General features: G+C 36.7%; 1 protein-coding gene across 14 annotated transcripts in view; it reads right to left on the reverse strand.

Annotated features, from left to right (window-relative positions):
* CSNK1G3 (casein kinase 1 gamma 3) overlaps nucleotides 1-23,959 on the reverse strand; it is a 141,297-nt gene that overhangs the window by 17,940 nt on the left and 99,398 nt on the right. For 8 of the 14 annotated variants that reach the window (XR_004349117.1, XR_004349113.1, XR_004349112.1 and 5 more), the window contains 5 exons: nucleotides 18,487-18,572; nucleotides 18,285-18,369; nucleotides 15,935-16,083; nucleotides 12,951-13,046; nucleotides 9,174-9,269 (listed from right to left, as the gene is read on the reverse strand). Coding sequence is in view for 2 of the 14 variants with exons in the window: in XM_032626108.1 (XP_032481999.1) it covers nucleotides 9,174-9,269; nucleotides 12,951-13,046; nucleotides 15,935-16,083; nucleotides 18,285-18,369; nucleotides 18,487-18,572 (512 nt within the window). In the remaining 12 variants the exon portion in view is untranslated. The remainder of the gene's footprint in view (nucleotides 1-9,173; nucleotides 9,270-12,950; nucleotides 13,047-15,934; nucleotides 16,084-18,284; nucleotides 18,370-18,486; nucleotides 18,573-23,959) is intronic. The other 6 variants (XR_004349118.1, XR_004349116.1, XR_004349119.1 and 3 more) reach the window with 3 other exon arrangements.

Raw genomic sequence — 23,959 nt, forward strand, 5'->3', positions numbered from 1 at the left:
GCTGGTGCAGGGGACATGGGTTCGAGCCCTGGTCTGGGAGGATCCCACATGCCGCGGAGCAACTAGGCCCGTGAGCCACAACTGCTGAGCCTGCGCGTCTGGAGCCTGTGCTCCGCAACAAGAGAGGCCGCCATAGTGAGAGGCCCGCACACCGCGATGAGGAGTGGCCCCCGCTTGCCACAACTAGACAAAGCCCTCGCACAGAAATGAAGACCCAACACAGCCAAAAATAAATTAATAAACTCCTACCCCCAACATCTTCTTTAAAAACAAACAAACAAAAATTAAGCTCCATAACAGCAAGAGCTTTGTGTTGTTCCCCAAGAGATCTCCCCACTCTATCTGGCACAGAATAGGCACTCAATAAATATTTGTTGAAATAAATGAATACATGCATGCATGTATGAAATCTTAAAGCAAGATAAAAACCATAACAAAACTCCCAAATTCTCTTGGTCCTACAAAGTGACCTTACTGTTTTATCTCTTGTTTTCCTCCAAACTTCTTGAAAACTATTGTCTTAATTTACCACTTCCATTTTTATAAAATTCTCCATTTATTCCTTAACTCCTCCCAATCTACACTCTGTCCCTACATCAGAACTCAAATAAGAGTTTATTTGAAGGTTGCCAATGATTCCTAGAAAATATGTTAATAGTCTTTGTTCAGTCTTCATTTGCCTGTACATCTCCCTATGACTTGGCACCAGCTAACAACTTAGGAGTAAGACGAATCTAGATTCAAAACCTAGTTCTACCACTTACCAGCTATGTGACCCTGGAAAGACATCTTACATTGCTAAACCTCAGTGTTCTCAACTATGAAATTGGAAACAGAAGTATCCATTTAATAAGGTTGATATCAGGATGAAATGAAATTAATATATAAAGCGCAGTGACTGGCATATAGTAAGAGTTCAACAAATGGTGGCCATCATTATTACTGTCAGTCTGACCTAAAGTGTGGCTTCAACTGTCATCTCTATGTAAAGGATTCCCTGAGCCTAACCACTCACCCACATGGCCAGTTAGCTAGACCAAGTTTGGCACCTCACTCAGTATTTCTAAAACCTAATTTATCATACTCCCTTTTAAATCTGTTACTTTCCCTATAGTTCCTATTTCTGTTAAAGCCCTAGCCTCTTCCCAGACCTCCAGGCTCAAAATCTAAGAATCATTTTTAATGTTTTCTCTACCTGATCTCTTTATAATGTAACAAGGGCCTAAGCATCAGAGTTGACAGGTGACTACTAGACTTAAGACTTCCATTTACGGAAGCCCACATATTTCTAAAACTTAAGTTCAAAGAGGCTACAACACGTCAGGCACTGCTCTAGGAACTTGGAATACCATAGTAAACAAGAGAGACAAACATCCCTGCCCTTGTGGACTTAATAGTCTAGTTTGGAGAAATATGCTCTCTCCCCACCAACTCAAGAAGAATAACCAGAAATCAATCAATGTATCTAGATTAAGTCATGATTTATATATATCCTATATGGAACAAGTACTTAGAAATGCATTTGTGCCTACAGCTGAAAATATAAAACTGCCTTCATCATCTTTAGAGGCAATCCAATGGGAGGAATACTCCTATGTCTAAGTTGCCCTCTCTGCTTCTGTGGCACTTGCTTCCTCCTTTCTGTCATTCTATTGATCTCTGTGGCTCTGTGTCAATTTTTTCTCTTAAAATTCTCCCTCTTTCTGAACACATTAAAAAATACTTATTTGTTGTAATTACTAAATATAATTGGGTTCTTTATTCTTAATTTTTAAAATGTCAGAGCCTCTGCAATGAACTGGAAAGGAATTAGAAAGCAGAATTCTTATCCTATACTTTTGTATTCTCCACCACCTTTAACTAGCAGAGTGCCTTGCATGTAGTGGATAATCAAAACAGTTCACTGAACAATTTCCATTGTTCTTTCCTTAACAATAATTATTCAATGGGTTTCTTTTCCCACTTTTGTTCAATGGCCCTAAATAGGTGGAGGGAGGCCCCCTCAACTTATAGGCAGCTCCCCAAAAGTATCTTCCCCTACTTAAGCAGCACAAATGAAAATTTGAAACTCAAGTACTCTACATTTCCAGCAACAGTAACTATATATGCATTATAATTATAAAATCTGATTTATGTCACTTCACACACAGTCATAAGTGACTTTAACAGTCTTTATTTTAGTGAAATGTTTCAAGCTTCATTCTTCACTGATCAGAACCAGATCAAAAGGAAGTAACATCTGACTTTATGAATTTTTTTTAATGTAATTTTCCCTGGGCTTCCCAGATTCCCTAACCCTCTGAGTAAAGGCCAATATCCCAGGGTCAGAAGAGAATCAATGTGGTGACAGAGTTCTGTGAAGCTGACCCACTTAAAAGTAGTGATGTGAGAATGTATCACAGCATTAAAATTGTTTCCACTTAAGAAAACTAGTGGTCTTTTTGCAAACAGATTTTAGAGGAAGAACCAAAGACATAATATTATAAATAATATGTCAATATCTTCCTGGAAACCAAAATTTGTCTTATTTTTGTAAGCCAAATTTTGAAGAATGATTCCATTTCGGTGACATTTCTAGAATTATAACTCACACTAGAACATAAGAATCTCTGAAATATTAGTGTTTATCAGGCTCCTTAACAAAAGTATATCTAAAAATCACAGATGCCTTGAGATTTGACATTTCAAAAGAAAATTCAGGGATTTTGTTGCTGCTGTTCTTGTTCTTAAAGAAAATTTCTGTTATTCCCACTTGATAAGAAACAGTGCAATTCTTGTTTTAAAAGGTTTATAAAAAAAAGGCAACTAGGCCAAGTTTTACTATCACTGTATCAGAATTGAAGGGGAGGCGGTGGGGAAACAGCGTGCAGCTAAGCGTGGGAGAAAAACAATGGTCCATTTAATGGCTGCCTGCCCAATCTAATTCCAAAAGAAGTCATTCTCACGGACTTGAGTACAAAGATAACACATGGTATCTTTGTGATCAACCATGTCAAAAGGCCAATTAATACAGTTTCCAAATATAATTAATTCAAATTAGTTACACTACTATCTTCCTAATTTGAAGTCTTGAAGAATGTTACCAAGCGCTCAGTAGAGGCACAATATATTAATTAACCAGATCTTCATCTATCCAATAAATATATTAGAAATATTAAAAGATTACCTATTTTACTTACCCACTCAGCTTTTTCTAAAAGTCATCTATAAGAAAGCACACTAGTAAATAAGATACAGTTAAAAGAGTAACTTCCAAAGAGTTTACTGGACCTGTGCTAGGGTTCACATAACTATATGAAACCAACTTTCTAACATATTCTAAAAGCTATAGAGTTACAATTAATATTCTTGATATTCCAATTGATAATCCAAAGGCCAGTGACATTCTCAGTGACTTTCAACAAAAGAGAAACCAAAACGGATTCTCAATCTAATGTTCACTTACAGAAGTATTAAGCAGAGCACTCTATTTGAGTATTTCAGTCTTTCGAGATGTTACTGGCAAAGTGCTAAATTCCTTAACTTGAGATATCTGGTTTTCTTTAATTAACAATAATCTTTTGATGTTCACACTACCTGCCCTTTGCTGCAAAACTCCTATTTATCCTAGCTCCCCCCATCACCTCCTTGGAGCAGTTCTCTAAGGGTTACTTGACATACTGCCTTCTGGGCTTGACGTTCTAAAACTTCCTGCAGAATTAAACATAACTCTAAACTTTTAGGTTGTGAATATATATTTTTAGTCGAGAAAACCACAGCATTTAAAAAGTCTCCTGCCTTTTGTTTTGGGAAAAGCGAGCTCAGTTTACACTAGATTCTCTTCCCTACTACAGTAGTTATTAAAATCTTTCTTTACTGCCAGGAAAAAAAAAAAAAAAGAATATCGAAACAAATGCGTAATGCTGATTTACCCCAATTATAACTAAACAAGGAATCCCCTAAACTAAATAAAAAAGGTGAACTGGAAATTATTTATGTAATAAAGGCAGCAACTACTCCCCTTCCACAACTCCCTCTCTTACTCAGACTTCAGTACCCCAGAAAACAATGAATAGAAAGATAGGACTGTTCTAGTTACTCAATTCTTTTCCTTGTTAGTACCTCAGTATTTTCAAAGACTTGATAAAGAAAACTGAAACTGGTTATCTCAAACATTTTAGAAAGTCTGCATTAACAATTAGCATGATGGAGAACTAACTCAGATATGACATCTATTACTCCTCTGACTTTTAATCACGTTTCCTTACCGTTTCAGGATACGTGTCTAATTCTTTTTCTGTTATCATCACCTGTATCTGTATTTCTGAAGTGACACCGACTAAAATATCAGACTGCTTATTACAACAATTAATGTTATTCTTACATTTCATAATGTTATTCTGGCTGCATAACACATCTGCACCGCTTGTGATTCTGTCCTTTTTTCCCCAGTGTCACATTGTTCCTTAAATGCAAAGCAGAGGAGCTTTCCAAACAATCAGAAGGTATCCCATACCATGTAAAATAGTAGTGCCCTTAAGAGCTGTCTTCCTCCCTCTGCTTGCCATGACCTCTCAGCCTTTTTTGGATCAGATTTTTAGTCAGCATCGAGCTCCATGGACTGTGTTACAGTGAAAGGCTCAACACAGTGGAATTAGAGACTAGTACTATCTGCTGCGAGTGGTATATTTTAAAACCTAATTTTGGAAATCCTGATTTGCCAGGTAGAAAATATCAAAGAGGGATAACTGACCCATCCCTTTCCCTCAACCCCCATACCCAACTAAATTCTAACTTCTAATTATCTTTCAAGTCCTTTTATTTCTCTTCATCTCCACTACCCATCATCTCTCCTCAGCTGTGGACTTTTGAGAGTTGTGTCCTTGCCTTAGACTTGTCTCCCTTCAATCTAGTCTCCAGCAAAAGTAAGCTTTGTAAATACTAACCTAATCAAATTAGTTCTCTATCTAATTCTCTTTATGGCTACTCAATACCCTCAGACCAAAGTCCAAATTTAATAACAAGACCTTTTAGGTCCTTCACGACTTGCCTCCTGCCTACCTGTCAGTCTCATTTCTCAATACGTACCAGCTTGACCAAACTGCATTTAATTCCTCAATCTGTCAATCTCTCCTCCACAGTCTTAGGTATGTTGTTTTCTCTGCCTGGTACACTCCCTTTCTTAACCCCTTCTACCTTCTTCGACTGCTAAGTCCTACTGATTCTTCACTGAAAATGTGTAAAAAATATAAGTAATACCATTTTTTTCCAGGAAAACTTAACCCGCTAAACCCAAGTTAGGTGCTTCTACTATATATTCTCATAGCACCTTGTACTTTCTCCACTTATCACACTGCCTGTTTATTAGCCTTTCCCATTAACTGAAAGCTCCACGGGGACAGGCACCATATTTGTTACTCTCCCTTTTATTCAAAGAACCTAGCACAGTGCCGAGCACCCAGTAGACATTTATATATATTTGCTGAATAATGAATAGCCAAGAAACTGAAAGTGGTAGGTCTAGGCTTCTCAGCCATATTTATTACCAGTGATTCTAAGGGGAGCAGGAGGGGGCATACTTGTTCCCCTAAGAGCTTTTCCAAAACACATAAAAGCCAAGAACAGATTCAAAATAAACTCTTTAAGGTATCTGAATATTATTCTTAGTCTCTTAAGTGGGAAAAGTTTATCAAATGTATAGCATTATCCTTCTGGTTAGTAAATTAACATGATTTCACTAAAGAGAAAGAATAAAATTAGATAAATCCCATTTCACAATGCATTCGTTTGGCTGTATCTCTATACTTCACTTCTTAGAGATGGATAAAAATACTAGTCAAGGGCTTCCCTGGTGGCGCAGTGGTTGAGAGTCCGCCTGCCGATGCAGGGGACACGGGTTCGTGCCCCGGTCCAGGAAGATCCCACATACCGCAGAGCGGCTGGGCCCGTGAGCCATGGCCACTGAGCCTGCGCGTCCGGAGCCTGTGCTCCGCAACGGGAGAAGCCACAACGGTGAGAGGCCCGTGTACCGCAAAAAAAAAAAAAAAAATACTAGTCAAGTTTCCTAATTTGCAAAAGCAATAGATTATTCTACTATTTAGTACTTCCTAAGCCCCAGCCTCTGTGCTAAATACTTTTTAAAAAAATTCTCACAACAAAACCATAAGTAGAGCTATTATTATCTCCATGTCACTGATGAATAATCTAAGGTACAGAATTTGAACTTATGCTTATGCTGCTCACCACAATTAAATCAACTTGGTAACCTATATGTCTGATCTGCAATAATATACATAATAATTGTGAAAAGATAAGGAGTTCAAATGTAGACTCCAACGTGCAGTTCCTATTAAAAGGACATGTGATATAATGAGTATCTGAGGATTTTTCTGTAGGTCCAGTCAAAAAGGCAAGAGGTGCTGGCATACATTTTATTAACAGACACCAACCTACTTATTTTGGAAATGTCTTTCCTGAGAAACTATTTGATGATACGCCCTTAGTATTTGTTGAAGATAATTTTTTTAATTGCCATTTAAAGTCTTTATATTTCTTGCAAAGCTAATACTTGAACATTGTCCAACAGGTGGTTTAAGAACCATAGAACAAAGAACCTCAAGGCAAATTCTACTCATACTTTTACATTGTCCTTTTTTTTTTTTTTTTTGCGATACGCGGGCCTCTCACTGTTGTGGCCTCTCCCGTTGCGGAGCACAGGCTCCGGACGCGCAGGCTCAGCGGCCACGGATCACGGGCCCAGCCGCTCCGTGGAATGTGGGATCTTCCCAGACCAGGGCACGAACCCGCGTCCCCTGCATCAGCAGGCGGACTCTCAACCACTGTGCCACCAGGGAAGCCCTACTCATACTTTTGTATTAGTAAAAAGATTTTTCTCTTTATCAGATAATGAGAATGAAAGAACACATTGTTTTCCTTTCTTCCTTCATTCAAAGTCAAATATAGTATTCAATTATCGTAATAATCATATAAGCTCAGATTTAAGGTATTTTTATTTCCTCTATTATTAATTTTTAAATTACAATTTCATTAGTCCAATTATACAAGTGTCATATTATAACTTTTCAAATTTTGAAAGTGGGTAGGATAAAAATTATAAATAAATTCAACATTTTGGAGTGGGGCAAGATTCAGGCATGATCTTACCTAGGCTGCTAGCAAATTCTTCATGACAGTAAAACTACCTTAATGTTCATCACATCAAGTTAGTTAATTCAGGAAGTAAATGAAAAATAGTGTAAAATTTTTTGTCTTACTTATGTATTACCAGAATTCTAGTAAGTAAACTGATCACTTACGGAATATTAGAATGAAGCCAGATGTAATCTCTACAAGGCAGTAAAGTTTTAAAGAGATGATGAGACATGAGCAGAGTGGAAATATATCTTTGAGAACATGTGAAAGAATAGAACAAAGTTTTTGAGTGATGAGCCAATAAGCAAACTCATTCACCCTTTGACAGTCCAAAGAGATCCCATGAGCCATCTCTGGGAATTCCACAAAGTAAGAAAAAACTAAAGATAAATTTATGGTAATGGTACAGAAGTGGTAGGAAAGCTTTCTAATAGTGTCTTAATTGTTACAGATTTCCCTGAACACTGAGCAAGACACCTGCTATAAAAACATACAATACTTAGAAACACATAAACGTACACAGATACATACACAATCCAGTTTGTGTTTATGGGAATTAAACATAATTTTCTCAATTAACTTTCCAGTGATATGAATTTGGGTCACAAAAAATTTTACAATTCAGGCACCCTTGCCTCTGAATCCCTCACTCTAGACTTTGACAGCGCTATTCAAATACTTGTGTTACACACATGACTGAAAGTTCCATAGACTACGAAGTTCTTTAAAAAATACTTGGTTTCACAATTTAAGTTACCTCTAAAAGTTAAAGATGGGAAAAACAGGATAACTAGTAAGAACTGATCTTTTAGAATTCAAATCAATAAAGAATAAAACCCAAGCATAGATTCAGATTACATATATGTGTGTGTGTGTGTGTGTATATGTATATATACATACTAAGAAAAATGCAGATTTGGTAACACATAATAGAAAATTGTTCAAGTGGAAATATGTGGAGGAAAAAAAATCAAATCTAGGTTCTAGATTGAAATGGATTAAGATAACATTTATCATCTCAATTTCTTTAAACCAGCATTCAGATTACCTTCAACTGACATTTTTAAAAGAAATAAGAGACTCAGTAATCTTTTTCTACTTTTATAATACATACAAAAGGTTAAAATTTAGGGGGGCATGTGAGGGCAGAATATAGTAGCTATCTCTAAATATATAGAAAAGGGGGGGAAAAGGAACACATCAAAAAGAATAAGGGACAGCTTTAAATTTTTGTAAATACCCAGACAGTTGAGGGAAATATTTAATAAATACTTGTCCTTGAAATTATTTTCTCCATGTGCTATTTTCTCCAAGTACAAACAATATATGTAATGATAAAATTAGGGTCATGGGGCTTCCCTGGTGGTGCAGTGGTTGAGAGTCCGCCCGCTGATGCAGGGGACATGGGTTCGTGCCCCGGTCCAGGAGGATCCCACATGCCGTGGAGCGGCTGGGCCCGTGAGCCATGGCCACTGAGCCTGCGCGTCCGGAGCCTGTGCTCCGCAATAGGAGAGGCCACAACAGTGAGAGGCCCGCATAACGCAAAAAAAAAAAAAAAAAAAAAAAAAAATTAGGGTCATGTTTATTTGACCAATTAATCAGAAAGTACATTCTAAGGACTGAGGATGAAAAAGTTAGATATCTACTTAACTAAGTTTGAAGGAGGCAAAATCAATGAAAAGGAAAAGATATAAAAAATGTTCTATTACTTAAAGCATGAAAAAAGACTGAGCTTATTATTGGAAAATCAAGTTTAACACATATTTCAAGTAATACATTTTGTTTTTCTAACCTATTTTGAGTACAACTTACTTAAATACTGTTGCATATGCTTGTAAAAATGAACAAAGGCAAAATCTTAGTATCCCTGTTGGTCTTGCTAGACCATGTTAATTCTGCTTTTTGGTTAAATACAAAGGAATAGAATTATGGAGGTTCAGCAACAAGATTTTCATTAGGATATGAAATCATGCCATGAGTTCCAAAAAGGGTTAGTTGTATAGATTTGGGAAATAATCACTCATGCAAAAATCAGAAAATACCTGTACCGAGCCACCATGTCTGTCTGCTGCAAGGTGAGCTCTCAAATGATGGGGATTTGCCTGCTGGGAGTCCCAAGCTGCCCTGTGGTCTGCCGACTGCCATTTATTTAATGCATGTGGCATGCATGGAAGAAGAGAAACCCAAAATGTTAAACATCTCATCCTTATAATATAGAAAACAATCGTATAAAAGGAAATTTAAAATACCCTTACTATTCTGAGTCACAGATGTAGTTATCTTTGCATATTGAACATGGAGAGATTTCAGTTAAAATGCTACAATAATGTAATGATCAACCACAAAAATAAAATAGAATCACAGAATTTTAGAAGTGAAAGGACTTTAGATATCATAGACTCCACTTGTTAACTTTATAAAGTTAACAAAAACTAGAGAGGTAAAAGTGACGTGGTCAAGAAAGTACTCCAAATAAACCATGAAATGTTTTAAAAAGCCATCCACTATATTTTCTTACAGTAGAGGTCCCCATTAGTTTTCTGATGAGGAACTACTTCTAGCAAGGTGAATAAAAAGATAGTACTCAAACAGCCATACTTAAGGTCCCAGAAAACTTTTCTCTTCTTGCTTAGTACCCTGTTTCTGATTAAGAGGATAATACAAGAAAACAGAAAAATTCTTCGAAAAGCGAGAAGTGCTATATAGAATACCAAGAGGATATGGTAAACAGTTTTTTTAAGTGACAATCTTACATATATGAATCTCTTTGCCTCCTTGATCTTTTTATCTGGTTCAAATTAAGAAACCCATTTCCATGAAATAGGCTGATAATTCTTGAAGCTTTTAGATGATCTGGCAAACTTGTATGGCAATAACCACAAACTAATAATAATCTAGTAACAGAATTAGGAGTAACTGCTTAATAGGGGTCAATTTCTATGTTTCAGGAAAATGTGGACAGCACTAATAAGAAGAGGGGGAAGGTATACAATATTTAAGTTTCTATTACGTTTGGTTCTGCATTAGCTGCTTTATATGTGTTATCTCATTTTTGAGATAGACAGTATCACCCTCATTTTACTGATGAAGACACTGAAACAGTAAATACTTCTCTAAGGTCATAGAGGTAGCAAAGAGTACACAAAGGATTTAAACTGAGAGCCTACTGCTCTTCCAATATTACTACCTAGCTCCTTATCACAATTACATTATGTTCTAAAGACTTCAGGGCTCTTTTCTTTCTTTTTCAACCAAAGTAAGGAAAATCATGCCACAAAGTGCCAAGTACACTGGGCTATACGGAGCCTAAGCATATCAGGAGCCAGAGTAACCCTTTAGGGGAAGAGATGTTGAAATCAAGTGGACACAAAGAATAAACGTTCCGGCACTAAACTTCCTAAATTAAACTGTACAACGAAAAACTGCATTCTTTGGCATGAAATATGTCATCAAAGCAATTATGACAGTTCTATAATATCTTTTCATTAAATCCTCCAAATTTATCACCAGAATTTAGCAGATTTGTAGGGTTAAAGTGAAATAAATTAGGCAAGACCAAATCTTAACAAGATGAAAGAATGAAAATCATACTAAAAGAGAGACAAAGATCTAAATGTTGCGTAGGACAGCAGGCAACATTTGGGAACCATGGACCTTTTAAGAAGACAGTAAGAGCTATGCAACCTCGCCTCAGGACAAACATTTGCATGCACCCAACATTTTCTGTAAAATTTCCAGATTCCCTGAACTTCAACCATTGACTCTAAGTTACAATTGTTTATCTGGGGACATTACAAAGGTTTCAGACATTTAAAGAATTAACCTTTCTTCTTTTGGGATTGTGAACTATGGGTTTATCACACAACTTAAGCTGTTTACTGCATCACAGATAGTTAAGAAATTTTTTCTAGATATACAATGTTTCTATCATGGTAAGAATCTGCATGTCCTGGTTTCAAATTCAATATATAAGCTATCCTAAAGGCTTTCCTGAGAAAAAAACTGACTCCTTACATTTAGTGCAACAAGTACTACATCAACAAAATATGGTTCCCACCCTCAGTGAGCTGGCAATTGAGCTAGCAAGATATATCTGAAACATGTAGAAAGTTAACCTTTAAAACATTTAAATTTATTTCAACAAAAATTTAACTCAACAATAAAAGAAGAGTTTCACTTATTACAATACCTAACAGCTCAAGTGGAGATCTTCACAGAACATGAATTACTGATCTTCTTCCACGTACATTTGAGAAATTAACTGATTTATAAAACACAAACTCCAAGTTTTGATTTCTCCCATTTCTTTCTATATACAGCATCTTATCAGAGTACTCAAGCTATCAACAAGTTGTAATTTATATTGGAAGTAATTTATATATAATACCCTTTACTGGCCCAATTTTTCTAAGGTGAAATTATAAAACTAATCTTTTAAAATTCTCTATACTTTAAAGCATAATGTTGTTAAATATTTCTTAAATGCAGCATTTTATTTGGCTATTATTTTTAATAAGTTGTGTTTTTTCTTTGATTTCATTTCTTATTTAACCCTCACCTGAAACCTGAACCCTGATGGGATACAAAAAGAATAACACACTATCCTCCTCCAAACAGGGTTATAACACAAAATTCTAAAGGCCTGTTTAACTCAGGGTGACAGCAAAAATTTTTACGTCAAAAGGATTCAATAAAGCTTCCTTATACAAAAATAAGAAGAGTGAAAACGTTCAAAAATTTCAACAGCTTCCAATATACCTTACCCAGGAAATACAAATTCTTCAATGAATCTTCTATGCCTTGTCTTGAACCTACTCTCTGCTCCAAGCCAACTGCTTATTTCTCCTCAAACATATTCTACATTTTTAAACTTCTGCTTTATATTTTTTACTGTTCACTCTCCCCAAAATGCTCTTATTCCTTCACCTGCCTTTAAAAATTCCATTCATTCTTCAGGCTCATCTCAAAAGCTATCTTTGCCATAAAATCTTTATAGATCCTACATATTCCAATGATCCTCCTTGGCACTTTATTAATGTATTTCCTATGGTAGAGTTTATTCTGCATTGTAATGTAGTTATTTGTGAATTTATTGTAATAATGATAACAGTAATACCAGCCACGAGAGTTGAGACTTAATGAAAGCTTACTATATGCTAGGAATTAAATGAATTATTTTTATTTTATAGATGAGAACTGAGGCTTTGAGTGAATGAGTAATCTGCCCAGGGTCGAGCCATATCCAGGTATGACTGATTCCAGAGGCTGAGAGAGGTCTTAGCCACTGATTACAAAATCATTTCTTACAGGTTATATGTTTTCCTTACTTCTGAATTTCTGCATTGTGGAGAATAGTAGTTTCCAAATAACAGGAACTCAGTAGATAATTTAGTTCACTAAACTAGACTATAGTTAGAAAGACCAACTGCTATTACAATTCATTCCAACAGGGTATCCAGATACTTCCATTCTAACAGAATATCAAACATTGCTCAAAGTTTATTATACTAACTTATACCACTAATTAGGATTTATGATTAAACATTTTTAATGTGAACATTAGGGGAAGGAGTCTAGCTATTGAAAATATATGCATTTTCATTTTCTATCCTTAATATGTGTGTATATAGTCTGCTTTATAAAAGAAAAAAACATGTATTTCAATCCTTCAATACGTATATACAAGTATGTATACACGCAAATGCATACACATATAAAGCTGTCATCTGCACATGATAAAACAACAAATATATTTATAAACTGTGAGAAGGTAATACAGAAGCAAATTAAGACATTTCATATCTAAAAGGGCAGCAAACCTGATTTTTGGATTGTTGTATCTTATCTCTGTGTTGATGTGCTTCTCTGTTTGATGACAGAGCAGGATCTTGCTGAACTGCACCCACTGGAGTAGGCTACAATACAATAACAATTAGAATCAATGCATTCAATTTCAGAACTCTTATTTAAAAAAGACACTGTTAAATAAAGTAAGGCCTTAAGAAAAGATATCTTTCCTAAAATATGTTGTTAAATACAACAAAGAGATTATAGCTACTTTTTAAAGTATTTTCAAAATATTTAAATACTTTATCAACTATTTATTTTTGTATCAACAAAAGACCTTCTAATACTGTCATTACTTTTAGGTTACTTTTTCATATCAAAAAAATGAAAGTGTATTTGTTTATGTTTCTCATTTCCAAAGCCAATATATAAACGGAAAAAATTATTTTAAGAAAATTAAGGGAATAGTTTTTTAAATAAGCTAATAAAATTGCTTACTGTCAATATTTTAGCTCAGAAGAGGCTTATATAAAATTTAACTTTTCAAATATAATTCAAAACTTCATATAAATACTTTAATCAAAGTATATTCAGATTTGTATTTTAGATACTATATGTATTTAAATCACTTTGGAGTTAAGAAAAATACAGATTAAACACTTAAGTAAGTCAGTTGTTCAAAAATACTTGAATCTGAGAGTTCAGCAGTTCCAAATCTGGAAAAAAATTTGCTAACAGTGAGCCATAATTATAGAAAATTTTGTAAGGCATTCTTACTTATTTAAAAATAAAAGACTAGTGAGAATACATATTTGATTTTCTGAAAGTCACCACTTCAAAGAAAGGATTTAATGATAATTTCATTTAAGTAATGACACCCATCCCACAGTTATGATCAAGACAATTTTTTTTTTAACTATGAAAACTTGGTACAGTTTTTAAAACCTAAACATGCTCCAATATATAAGTATCAGTCTATTCCAAGATAACCTAAAACTGCTAGAATAATTAACACATATTTTAAAATTACAAATGCTTTGAAAGATGACTAAAGGAAAAAAACTAGCTGATCTTTTAAAAGTTATCACTAGAATATTATATTTTTATAAAGTATATTTGACATTAAGAACTAAATCAGAAGTAAAACATTCAAAATAACTCATCACTCTAAAAAGTAGACTCCAAATGTACGGTTTTTACAAAATTCAAAGAATAATTTTTATATTATGCTACCCGAAACATCCATAAAAAAGAAATAAAATGAACCCTTTAAAAAACTATTTATTCTCAATCCTAAAATGTATATGGAACCACAAAAGACCCTGAAATGCCAAGGCAATCTTGAGAAAAAAAGAACAAAGCTGGAAGTATCACACTCCCTGATTTCAGACTATACTACAAAGCTACAGTAATCAAATCGGCATGGTACTGGCACAACAGACATATACGTCAATGGAGTAGAACAGACAGCCCAGAAATAAACCCACACACTTGTAGTCAATTAATCTATGAAAGAGGAGGCAAGAATATACAATGAAGAAAAGACAGTCTCTTCAATAAGTGGTGACGGGAAAACTGGACAGCTACATGTAAATGAATGAGATTAGAACATTTCCTAACACCATATACAAAAATAAACTCAAAATGGATTAAAGACCTTTATCTATGAAACCATAAAATTCCTAGAAGAGAACATAAGCAGAACACTCTTTGACATAAATTGTAGAAATATTTTTTAGATCTGTCTCTTAAGGCAGAGAAACAAAAGCAAAAATAAACAAATGGGACCTAATAAAACTTAAAAGCTTTTGCACAGCAAAGAAAAGCATCAACAAAATGAAAAGACAACCTACTGAATGGGAAAAAATATTTGCAAATGATATAACCTACAAGAGGTTAATATCCAAAATTTATAAACAGCTCATACAATACCAAAAAAAACAAAGGACCCTTTAAAAAATGGGCAGACAACCTGGATTAATATTTTTCCAAAGAAAACATACAGATGGCTAACAGGTACATTAAAAAATGCTCAACACTGCGAATCATCAGAGAAATGCAAATCAAAACCATAATGAGATGTCACCTCACACTTGTCAGAATGGCCATTATAAAAAAGACAAGACATAGTAAGTGTTGGTGAGGATATGGAAAAAATGGAACCCTTGTGCATTACTGGTGGGAATTTAAATCGGTGCAGCCACTATGGTAAACAGTATGGAGATTCCTCAAAAAACTAAAAGCAGAACTACCATATGATCCAGCAATTCCACTGCTGGGTATACATCCAAAGAAAACGAAAACACTAATGCACCCCAATGTTCATAACAGCATTATTCACAATAGCCAAAATATTGAAGATATGGAAGCAAACTAAGTGCCCAACGGACGAATAGATAAAGAAGATATGGAGATGATACAGATATAGATATGGATATACACACACACCCACACACACACACACATATATGAATATTACTCAGCCATAAAAAAAAAGAATGAAATTCTGCTATCTGCAACAATGTGGATGGACCTAGAGTACTATGCTTAGTGAAATAACTCAGACAGAGAAAGACAAATACTCTATTATCACTGATATGTAGAATCTAAAAAATAAAACAACCAAATGTATATAACAAAATAGGAACAGACTTACACATATAGAGAACAAACTAGTGGTTACCGGTGAGGAGAAAGAAGGGGGGAGGGGCAAGACAGGAGTATGGGATTAAGAGACAAACTACTATGTATGAAATAAATCAACAATAAGGATATACTGTACAGTGCAGAAAAATATAGCTACTATTTTGTAATAACTTTAAATGGAGTATAATCTATAAAAATACTGAATCACTGTTGTACACCTAAAACTAATATAATATTGTAAATCAATTATACTTCAAAATAAAAAACTATTTGTTCTCAACTCTTTTAAATAAAGGATCTGTACTATGAAAAAGAAGGTTAAGTACTACAAATAATCTTTTATTTTTATTATATAGCCTAGAGTACTCACCAACTGCTTACCAATCCAGTCATATTCATAATCAAACATATACCCTTTTCGATCAAACAAGTCAGTAAAAAGTTTTCTTAGGTAGTCATAGTCTGGTTTTTCAAAAAAATCTAGCCTTCTTACATAACGAAGATATGTTGCCATTTCTTCTAGAACGGAAATAAAAATTTTCTCTCATTAAACTTTTCTAATACTCATTAATAATAAAATTATAAATATCTAAAAGCACAGGGTATTATAAAAACATGAAAAAGTAACAAAATTCTACTAAAATTTAAAATATTATGAACTTAATAACAATGAAATTAAAGGGGGAAAGAAGGGAAGAAAGGAAATAGGGACAAAAGATAAATCAGAGATTTAACAAACATTATTTTTGTTTCAATTCATTAGGAAAGGCTAAAATTTTTATTTTACATTATTTTTAATAGAAACCTTGGACAGTATCCAAGGTTGAAATAGAAACTTAATAATGCATAATTATTTAATCACAAAATACCATACTAAGCTCATATTTTTTAAAATTATTTTAAATACTGATAGGAACTGATTTATACATGAAAGCATTTGCACTACCTTGCTGGACTTCCTTTAGAATCAGTGACACTAAATGACCAATAGAAGATTCAAATTCTTAACCTTGGTTAAATCGTATTCTAATCAACTGACCTAGCAACATAAAGCTAAAACAGATTCAGGAGGACAGTTTAATTCTTCTCTTAATTTCTGGTCATAAATGTAACAATTATTTAATAATACATAAACCTTTGCATGCTATTATAATTCCCAAATATATTAGAGATATGTATTTTTTTAAAGGTCATATTTTCCAGAAGTAAAAGAAAGAAAAAGCCATAAAAATCAATAAGCAAAATGGTCAGCAATTAGTAAAACAGTGTTTAACCATCAGAGCACATAAAAGCACCTATTATAAGAGATGGTAGGATCCAATTTGTTCATGGCAGCTAATAAGAAAAGGATCACCCATAGCCTAACAGGCATGAAAGTAGCATCCAGTGACCCAGTCACATGGTGACTCTCCCACTATTCCACTTTCTAGCTAATCACCTGGCTAATTTACTTTGACACCCCCATTTTTCCTGCAGAAATTTGTATAAGCTTCTTAATAGGGTATAGCCAATCTGCCTACACCTAAACTGTTAGTACTATCAATCTATTTTTTCTTTTAATCTTCCAGTTCTATATGTTATACAGCAAGAAAGCAAAATACATAATTAAAGTTTACTGTCAATGAATAATAAAAGCAAACTTGAAAAAGGGCTACCTGAGATTATGCTGCTGATACTATTACAATAATAATGCCAGCACTGTACAGGAGAACCTGTAAATACTGAAGTGAGATATAAGTTCCATCTTCTATCTTCAAGTTTGGTTCTCATTTAATGTTATTGCGTAAATCACAACAGGTATTTTAACATTAGGGACACATTATTCTTATCCCTTAATTGACTTAGGAATCTTAAGTAAATTTTTGTTGATTTCACGTGAGTTGCCAAAAATCTACATGAGAGTAAATCTATCTTCATAAAGCTCCCCAATACAAAATTAGCCTAAAAGTAGTAAGGTTAGTAAGATTTTACTGTACTTGGAAAACTAGACTAAATCATACATCACATACCTCCTTTGAGCTTGACATTGAGACTCAAATGACTAATATTGTATACCAAAACTTTAGTTAGTATTTCTAAGCAAATATTTCAACTTATTAAAAGTATGCTACTGAAGAAAATATTACTTTAGCTGGTACTGGTCAACAGTATTAAAAGATGAATTTTCTTCCATTAATACTGTTTTACAAAAGTGAATATACACATTGCCCTGTGGTCTGTGTATCAAATGCTGACATCTTTTTTTTCCTTTTTTAAATTTATTTATTTATTTATTTATTTTTGGCTGCATTGGGTCTTTGTTGCTTCACGCAGGCCCTCTCTAGCTGTGGCGAGCAGGGGCCACTCGTTGTGGTGCACGGGCTTCTCACTGCAGCGGCCTCTCTCGCTGTGGAGCATGGGCTCTAGGCGCATGGGCTTCAGCAGTTGTGGCACACAGGCTCAGCAGTTATGGCTTGCAGGCTCCAGAGCTCAGGCTCAGTAGTTGTGGTGCATGGGCCTAGCTGCTCCACGGCATGTGGGATCTTCCTGGACCAGGGATCAAACCCATGTCCCCTGCATTGGCAGGTGGACTCCCAACCACTGTGCCACCAGGGAAGTCCTGCTGATATCTTTTGAATCATATTTTTTAAGCATGAAAAAAGTACTTATCAACTTAAGCAATGAAAATGAACAGTTCTAGTTTTCTGTGTATAATAAGCACATGCAGCATTATTCATTACCTGGAAAATTTTCACATAACACTTCTATTGGTGTGGCTCGTTTTGTATCTCCAATTTTCTGATACCTCTCTTTTAATGTGTCAGCCTAAAACAGAAAGAAAAAGAATCTTGAGACATAATTTTAAAATTAAATACGTGGAAGACAGCATCTTAATATATTAACAATTTATGAAATTCAATAAGGAAACACAAAAACAATTACCTTTAAACCTTGCCAAGGAAGACTGCCTCTCAGAAAATACATGAACATATGACCTAAAGCTTCTAAGTCATCTCTTCTACTTTGTTCTGAAATATAAGAGAAACATAAATTTCATTTTCCTTTCCCAGTTTAGGATGCAAGAATGGAGAAATGATTCTTTCCTTATATGTAAATTAATTCCCCAAAGCTCAGCATATAAATATAAAATACAGATCTGGTGCTTACGAGAGAGAAAAATCATGTTTAAACAATAATGTTTTACATTAAAATTATCATGCATCTTTAAAACATGCCACTATGATTTTTTTAGATATTACTGGAGATATATTTCTTTCCTTAAATATCTATTCATAGAACTATAAGGCAAGGAGGAAAGGGTTCCACGATCAGAAAGAGAGTCACTGGGGGGGGGACCTTGAAGATGGCGGAAGAGTAAGACGCGGAGATCGCCTTCCTCCCCACGGATACACCAGAAATACATCCACACGTGGAACAACTCCTACAGAACTCCTACTGAAGGCTGGCAGAAGACCTCAGACCTCCCAAAAGGCAAGAAACTCCCCACGTAACTGGGTAGGGCAAAAGAAAAAACAGAGACAAAAGAATAAGGACGGCACCTGCACCAGTGGGAGGGAGCTGTGAAGGAGGAAAAGTTTCCACACACTAGGAAGCCCCTCCGCGGGCGGAGACTGCGGGAGGCAGAGGGGGGAGTTTCGGGACCGCGGAGTAGTGCACAGCGACGGGTGCGGAGGGCAAAGCGGGGAGATTCCTGCACAGAAGATCGGTGCCGACCAGCACTCACCAACCCGAGAGGCTTGCTGCTCACCCACCGGGGCGGGCGGGGCTGCGAGCTGAGGCTAAGGTTTTGGTTTTGGACGGAGCTCAGGGAGAGGACTGGGGTTGGCGGCTTGAACATAGCCTGAAGGGGTTAGTGCACCACGACTAGCCGGGAGGGAGTTCGGGGAAAAGCCTGCACCGGCCGAAGAGGCAAGAGACTTTTTCTTCCCTCTTTGTCTCCTGGTGCGCGAGGAGAGGGGTCTAAGAGCGCTGCTTAAAGGAACTCCAGAGACGGGCGCGAGCCGCGGCTAAAAGCGCGAACCCCAGAGACGGGCGCGAGCCGCGGCTGAAAGCGCAAACCCCACAGACGGGCGCGAGCCGCGGCTGAAAGCGCAAACCCCAGAGACGGGCGCGAGCCGCGGCTGAAAGCGCAAACCCCAGAGACGGGCGCGAGCCGCGGCTGAGGGCGCGAGCCCCCGAGACGGGCGCGAGCCGCGGCTGAAAGCGCAAACCCCAGAGACGGGCGGGAGACGCTAAGGCTACTGCTGCCGCCACCAAGGGGCCTGTGTGCGAGCACAGGTCACTCTCCACACCCCTCTTCCGCGGAGCCTGTGCAGCCCGCCACTGCCAGGTTCCCGGGATCCAGGGACAACTTCCCCGGGACAGCGCACGGCGGGCCTCAGGCTGGTGCAACGTCACGCCGGCCTCTGCCGCAACGTCACGCTGCCTCTGCCGCCGCAGGCCGGCCCCGCACGCAGTGCCCCTCCTTCCCCCATCCCCCAACCCCCGGCCTGAGTGAGCCGGAGGCCCCGAATCAGCGGCTCCTTTAACCCCGTCCTGTCTGAGCGAAAAAACAGACGCCCTCCAGCGACCTACACGCAGAGGCAGGGCCAAATCCAAAGCTGAGCTCCTGTGAGCTGTGAAAACAAAGAAGAGAAAGGGAAATCTCTCCCAGCAGCCACAGAAGCAGCGGATTAAAGCTCCACAATCAACTTGATATACCCTGCATCTGTGGAATACCTGAATAGACAAGGAATGATCCCAAATTGAAGAGGTGGAATTTAGGAGCGAAATCTATGATTTTTTTCCCTTTTCCTCTTTTTGTGAAGGTGTACGTGTATGCTCCTGTGTGACATCTAGTCTGTATACTCTAGCTTCCACCATTTGTCCTAGGGCTCTATCCGTCCATGACTTTTTTTAAAAAAATTCTTTTTCTTAATAATTAAGTTTAATTGTAATAACTTTATTATACTTTACCTTCGTTCTTTCTTTCCTTCCTTCCCTCCCTCCTTTAGACAACGAATCACCCCAAATTGAGGAGGTGGTCTCAGGGAGCAGGATTTATGATTTTTCCCCCTTTACCTCTTTTTGTGAAGGTGTATGTGTATGCTTCTGTGTAAGATTTTCTCTGTATAGCTTTGCTTCCAACATTTGTCCTAAGGTTCTATCCGTCCCTTTTTTTTTTCTAAATATTTTTTAATTCAATAACTATATTATACTTTATTTTATTTTTACTGTATCATCTTTCTTTCTGTCTTTTTTTCCTTCTTTCCCTCCTTCCTTCCTTCCTTCCTCCCTCCCTCCCTCCCTCCCTCCTTTCTTTCCTTCTTTGCTTCTTTCTTCCTTCCTTCCTTTCCTCCTTTCCTTCTTTCTTTCCTCATACTTCTACTAATTCTCTCTACTTTTTCTCCCTTTTATTCTGAGCCGTGTGGATGAAAGGCTCTTGGTGCTCCAGCCAGGAGTCAGGGCTCTGCCTCTGAGGTAGGAGAGCCAACTTCAGGTCACTGGTCAACAAGAGACCTCCCAGCTCCACATAATATTAAACAGCGGAAATCTCCCAGAGACCTCCATCTTAACACCAGCACCCAGCTTCACTCAACGACCAGCAAGCCACAGTGCTGGACAACCTATGCCAAACAACTAGCAAAACAGGAACACAACCCCACCCATTAGCAGAGAGGCTGCCTAAAATCATAATAAGGCCACAGACACCCCAAAACACACCACCAGACGTGAACCTGCCCACTAGAGAGACAAGATCCAGCCTCATCCAGCACAACACAGGCACTAGTCCCCTCCACCAGGAAGCCTACACAACCCACTGAAACAACCTTAGCCACTGGAGACAGACATCAAAAACAACGGGAACTACGAACCTGCAGCCTGCAAAAAGGAGACCCCAAACACAGTAAGATAAGCAAAATGAGAAGACAGAAAAACACACAGCAGATGAAGGAGCAAGATAAAAACCCACCAGACCTAACAAATGAAGAGGAAATAGGCAATCTACCTGAAAAAGAATTCAGAATAATGATAGTAAGGATGATCCGAAATCTTGGAAGTAGAATGGACAAAATGCAAGAAACAGTTAACAAGGACCTACAAGAACTAAAGATGAAACAAGCAACGATGAACAATGCAATAAATGAAATTAAAATCACTCTAGATAGGATCAATAGCAGAATAACTGAGGCAGAAGAACGGATAAGTGACCTGGAAGATAAAGTAGTGGAAATAACTACTGCAGAGCAGAATAAAGAAAAAAGAATGAAAAGAACTGAGGACAGTCTCAGAGACCTCTGGGACAACATGAAACGCACCAACATTCGAATTATAGGGGTTCCAGAAGAAGAAGAAAGAAAGAAAGGGACTGAGAAAATATTTGAAGAGATTATAGTTGAAAACTTCCCTAATATGGGAAAGGAAATAGTTAATCAAGTCCAGGAAGCACAGAGGGTCCCATACAGGATAAATACAAGGAGAAACACGCCAAGACACATATTAATCAAACTGTCAAAAATTAAATACAAAGAAAGCATATTAAAAGCAGCAAGGGAAAAACAACAAATAACACACAAGGGAATCCCCATAAGGTTAACAGCTGATCTCTCAGCAGAAACCCTACAAGCCAGAAGGGAGTGGCAGGACATACTGAAAGTGATGAAGGAGAATAGCCTGAAACCAAGACTACTCTACCCAGCAAGGATCTCATTCACATTTGATGGAGAAATTAAAACCTTTACAGACAAGCAAAAGCTGAGAGAGTTCAGCACCACCAAACCAGCCTTACAACAAATGCTAAAGGAACTTCTCTAGACACGAAACACAAGAGAAGGAAATGACCTATAGTAGCGAACCCAAAGCAATATATAAAATGGAAATAGGAACATACATATCAATAATTACCTTAAATGTAAATGGACTAAATGCTCCCACCAAAAGACACAGATTGGCTGAATGGATACAAAAACAAGACCCTTATATATGCTGTCTACAAGAGACCCACTTCAGAACTAGAGACACATACAGACTGAAAGTAAGGGGATGGAAAAAGATATTCCATGCAAATGGAAACCAAAAGAAAGCTGGAGTAGCAATTCTCATATCAGACAAAATAGACTTTAAAATAAGGACTATTAAAAGGGACAAAGAAGGACACTACATAATGATCAAGGGATCGATCCAAGAAGAAGATATAACAATTGTAAATATTTATGCACCCAACATAGGAGCACCTCAATACATAAGGCAAATACTAACAACCATAAAAGGGGAGATCAACAGTAACACATTCATAGTAGGGGACTTTAACACCCCACTTTCACCCATGGACAGATCATCCAAAATGAAAATAAATAAGGAAACACAAGCTTTAAATGATACATTAAACAAGATGGACTTAGTTGATGTTTATAGGACACTCCATCCAAAAACAACAGAATACACATTTTTCTCAAGTGCTCATGGAACATTCTCCAGGATAGATCATATCTTGGGTCACAAATCAAGCCTTGGTAAATTTAAGAAAACTGAAATTGTATCAAGTATCTTTTCCGACCACAACGCCATGAGACTAGATATCAATTACAGGAAAAGATCTGTAAAAAATACAAACACATGGAGGCTAAACAATACACTACTTAATAATGAAGTGATCACTGAAGAAATCAAAGAGGAAATAAAAAAATACCTAGAAACAAATGACAATGGAGACACAACGACCCAAAACCTATGGGATGCAGCAAAAGCAGTTCTAAGGGGGAAGTTTATAGCAATACAAGCCCACCTTAAGAAGCAGGAAACATCTCGAATAAACAACCTAACCTTGCACCTCAAGCAATTAGAGAAAGAAGAACAAAAAAACCCCAAAGCTAGCAGAAGGAAAGAAATCATAAAAATCAGATCAGAAATAAATGAAAAAGAAATGAAGGAAACAATAGCAAAGATCAATAAAACTAAAAGCTGGTTCTTTGAGAAGATAAACAAAATAGATAAACCACTAGCCAGACTCATCAAGAAAAAAAGGGAGAAGACTCAAATCAATAGAATTAGAAATGAAAAAGGAGAAGTAACAACTGACACTGCAGAAATAAAAAAAACCATGAGAGATTACTACAAGCAACTCTATGCCAATAAAATGGACAATCTGGAAGAAATGGACAAATTCTTAGAAATGCACAACCTGCCAAGACTGAATCAGGAAGAAATAGAAAATATGAACAGACCAATCACAAGCACTGAAATTGAAACTGTGATTAAAAACCTTCCAACAAACAAAAGCCCAGGACCAGATGGCTTCACAGGTGAATTCTATCAAACGTTTAGAGAAGAGCTAACACCTATCCTTCTCAAACTCTTCCAAAATATAGCAGAGGGAGGAACACTCCCAAATTCCTTCTACGAAGCCACCATCACC

This window comes from Phocoena sinus, chromosome 3 (assembly GCF_008692025.1).
Source record: "Phocoena sinus isolate mPhoSin1 chromosome 3, mPhoSin1.pri, whole genome shotgun sequence".
NCBI lineage: Eukaryota > Metazoa > Chordata > Mammalia > Artiodactyla > Phocoenidae > Phocoena > Phocoena sinus.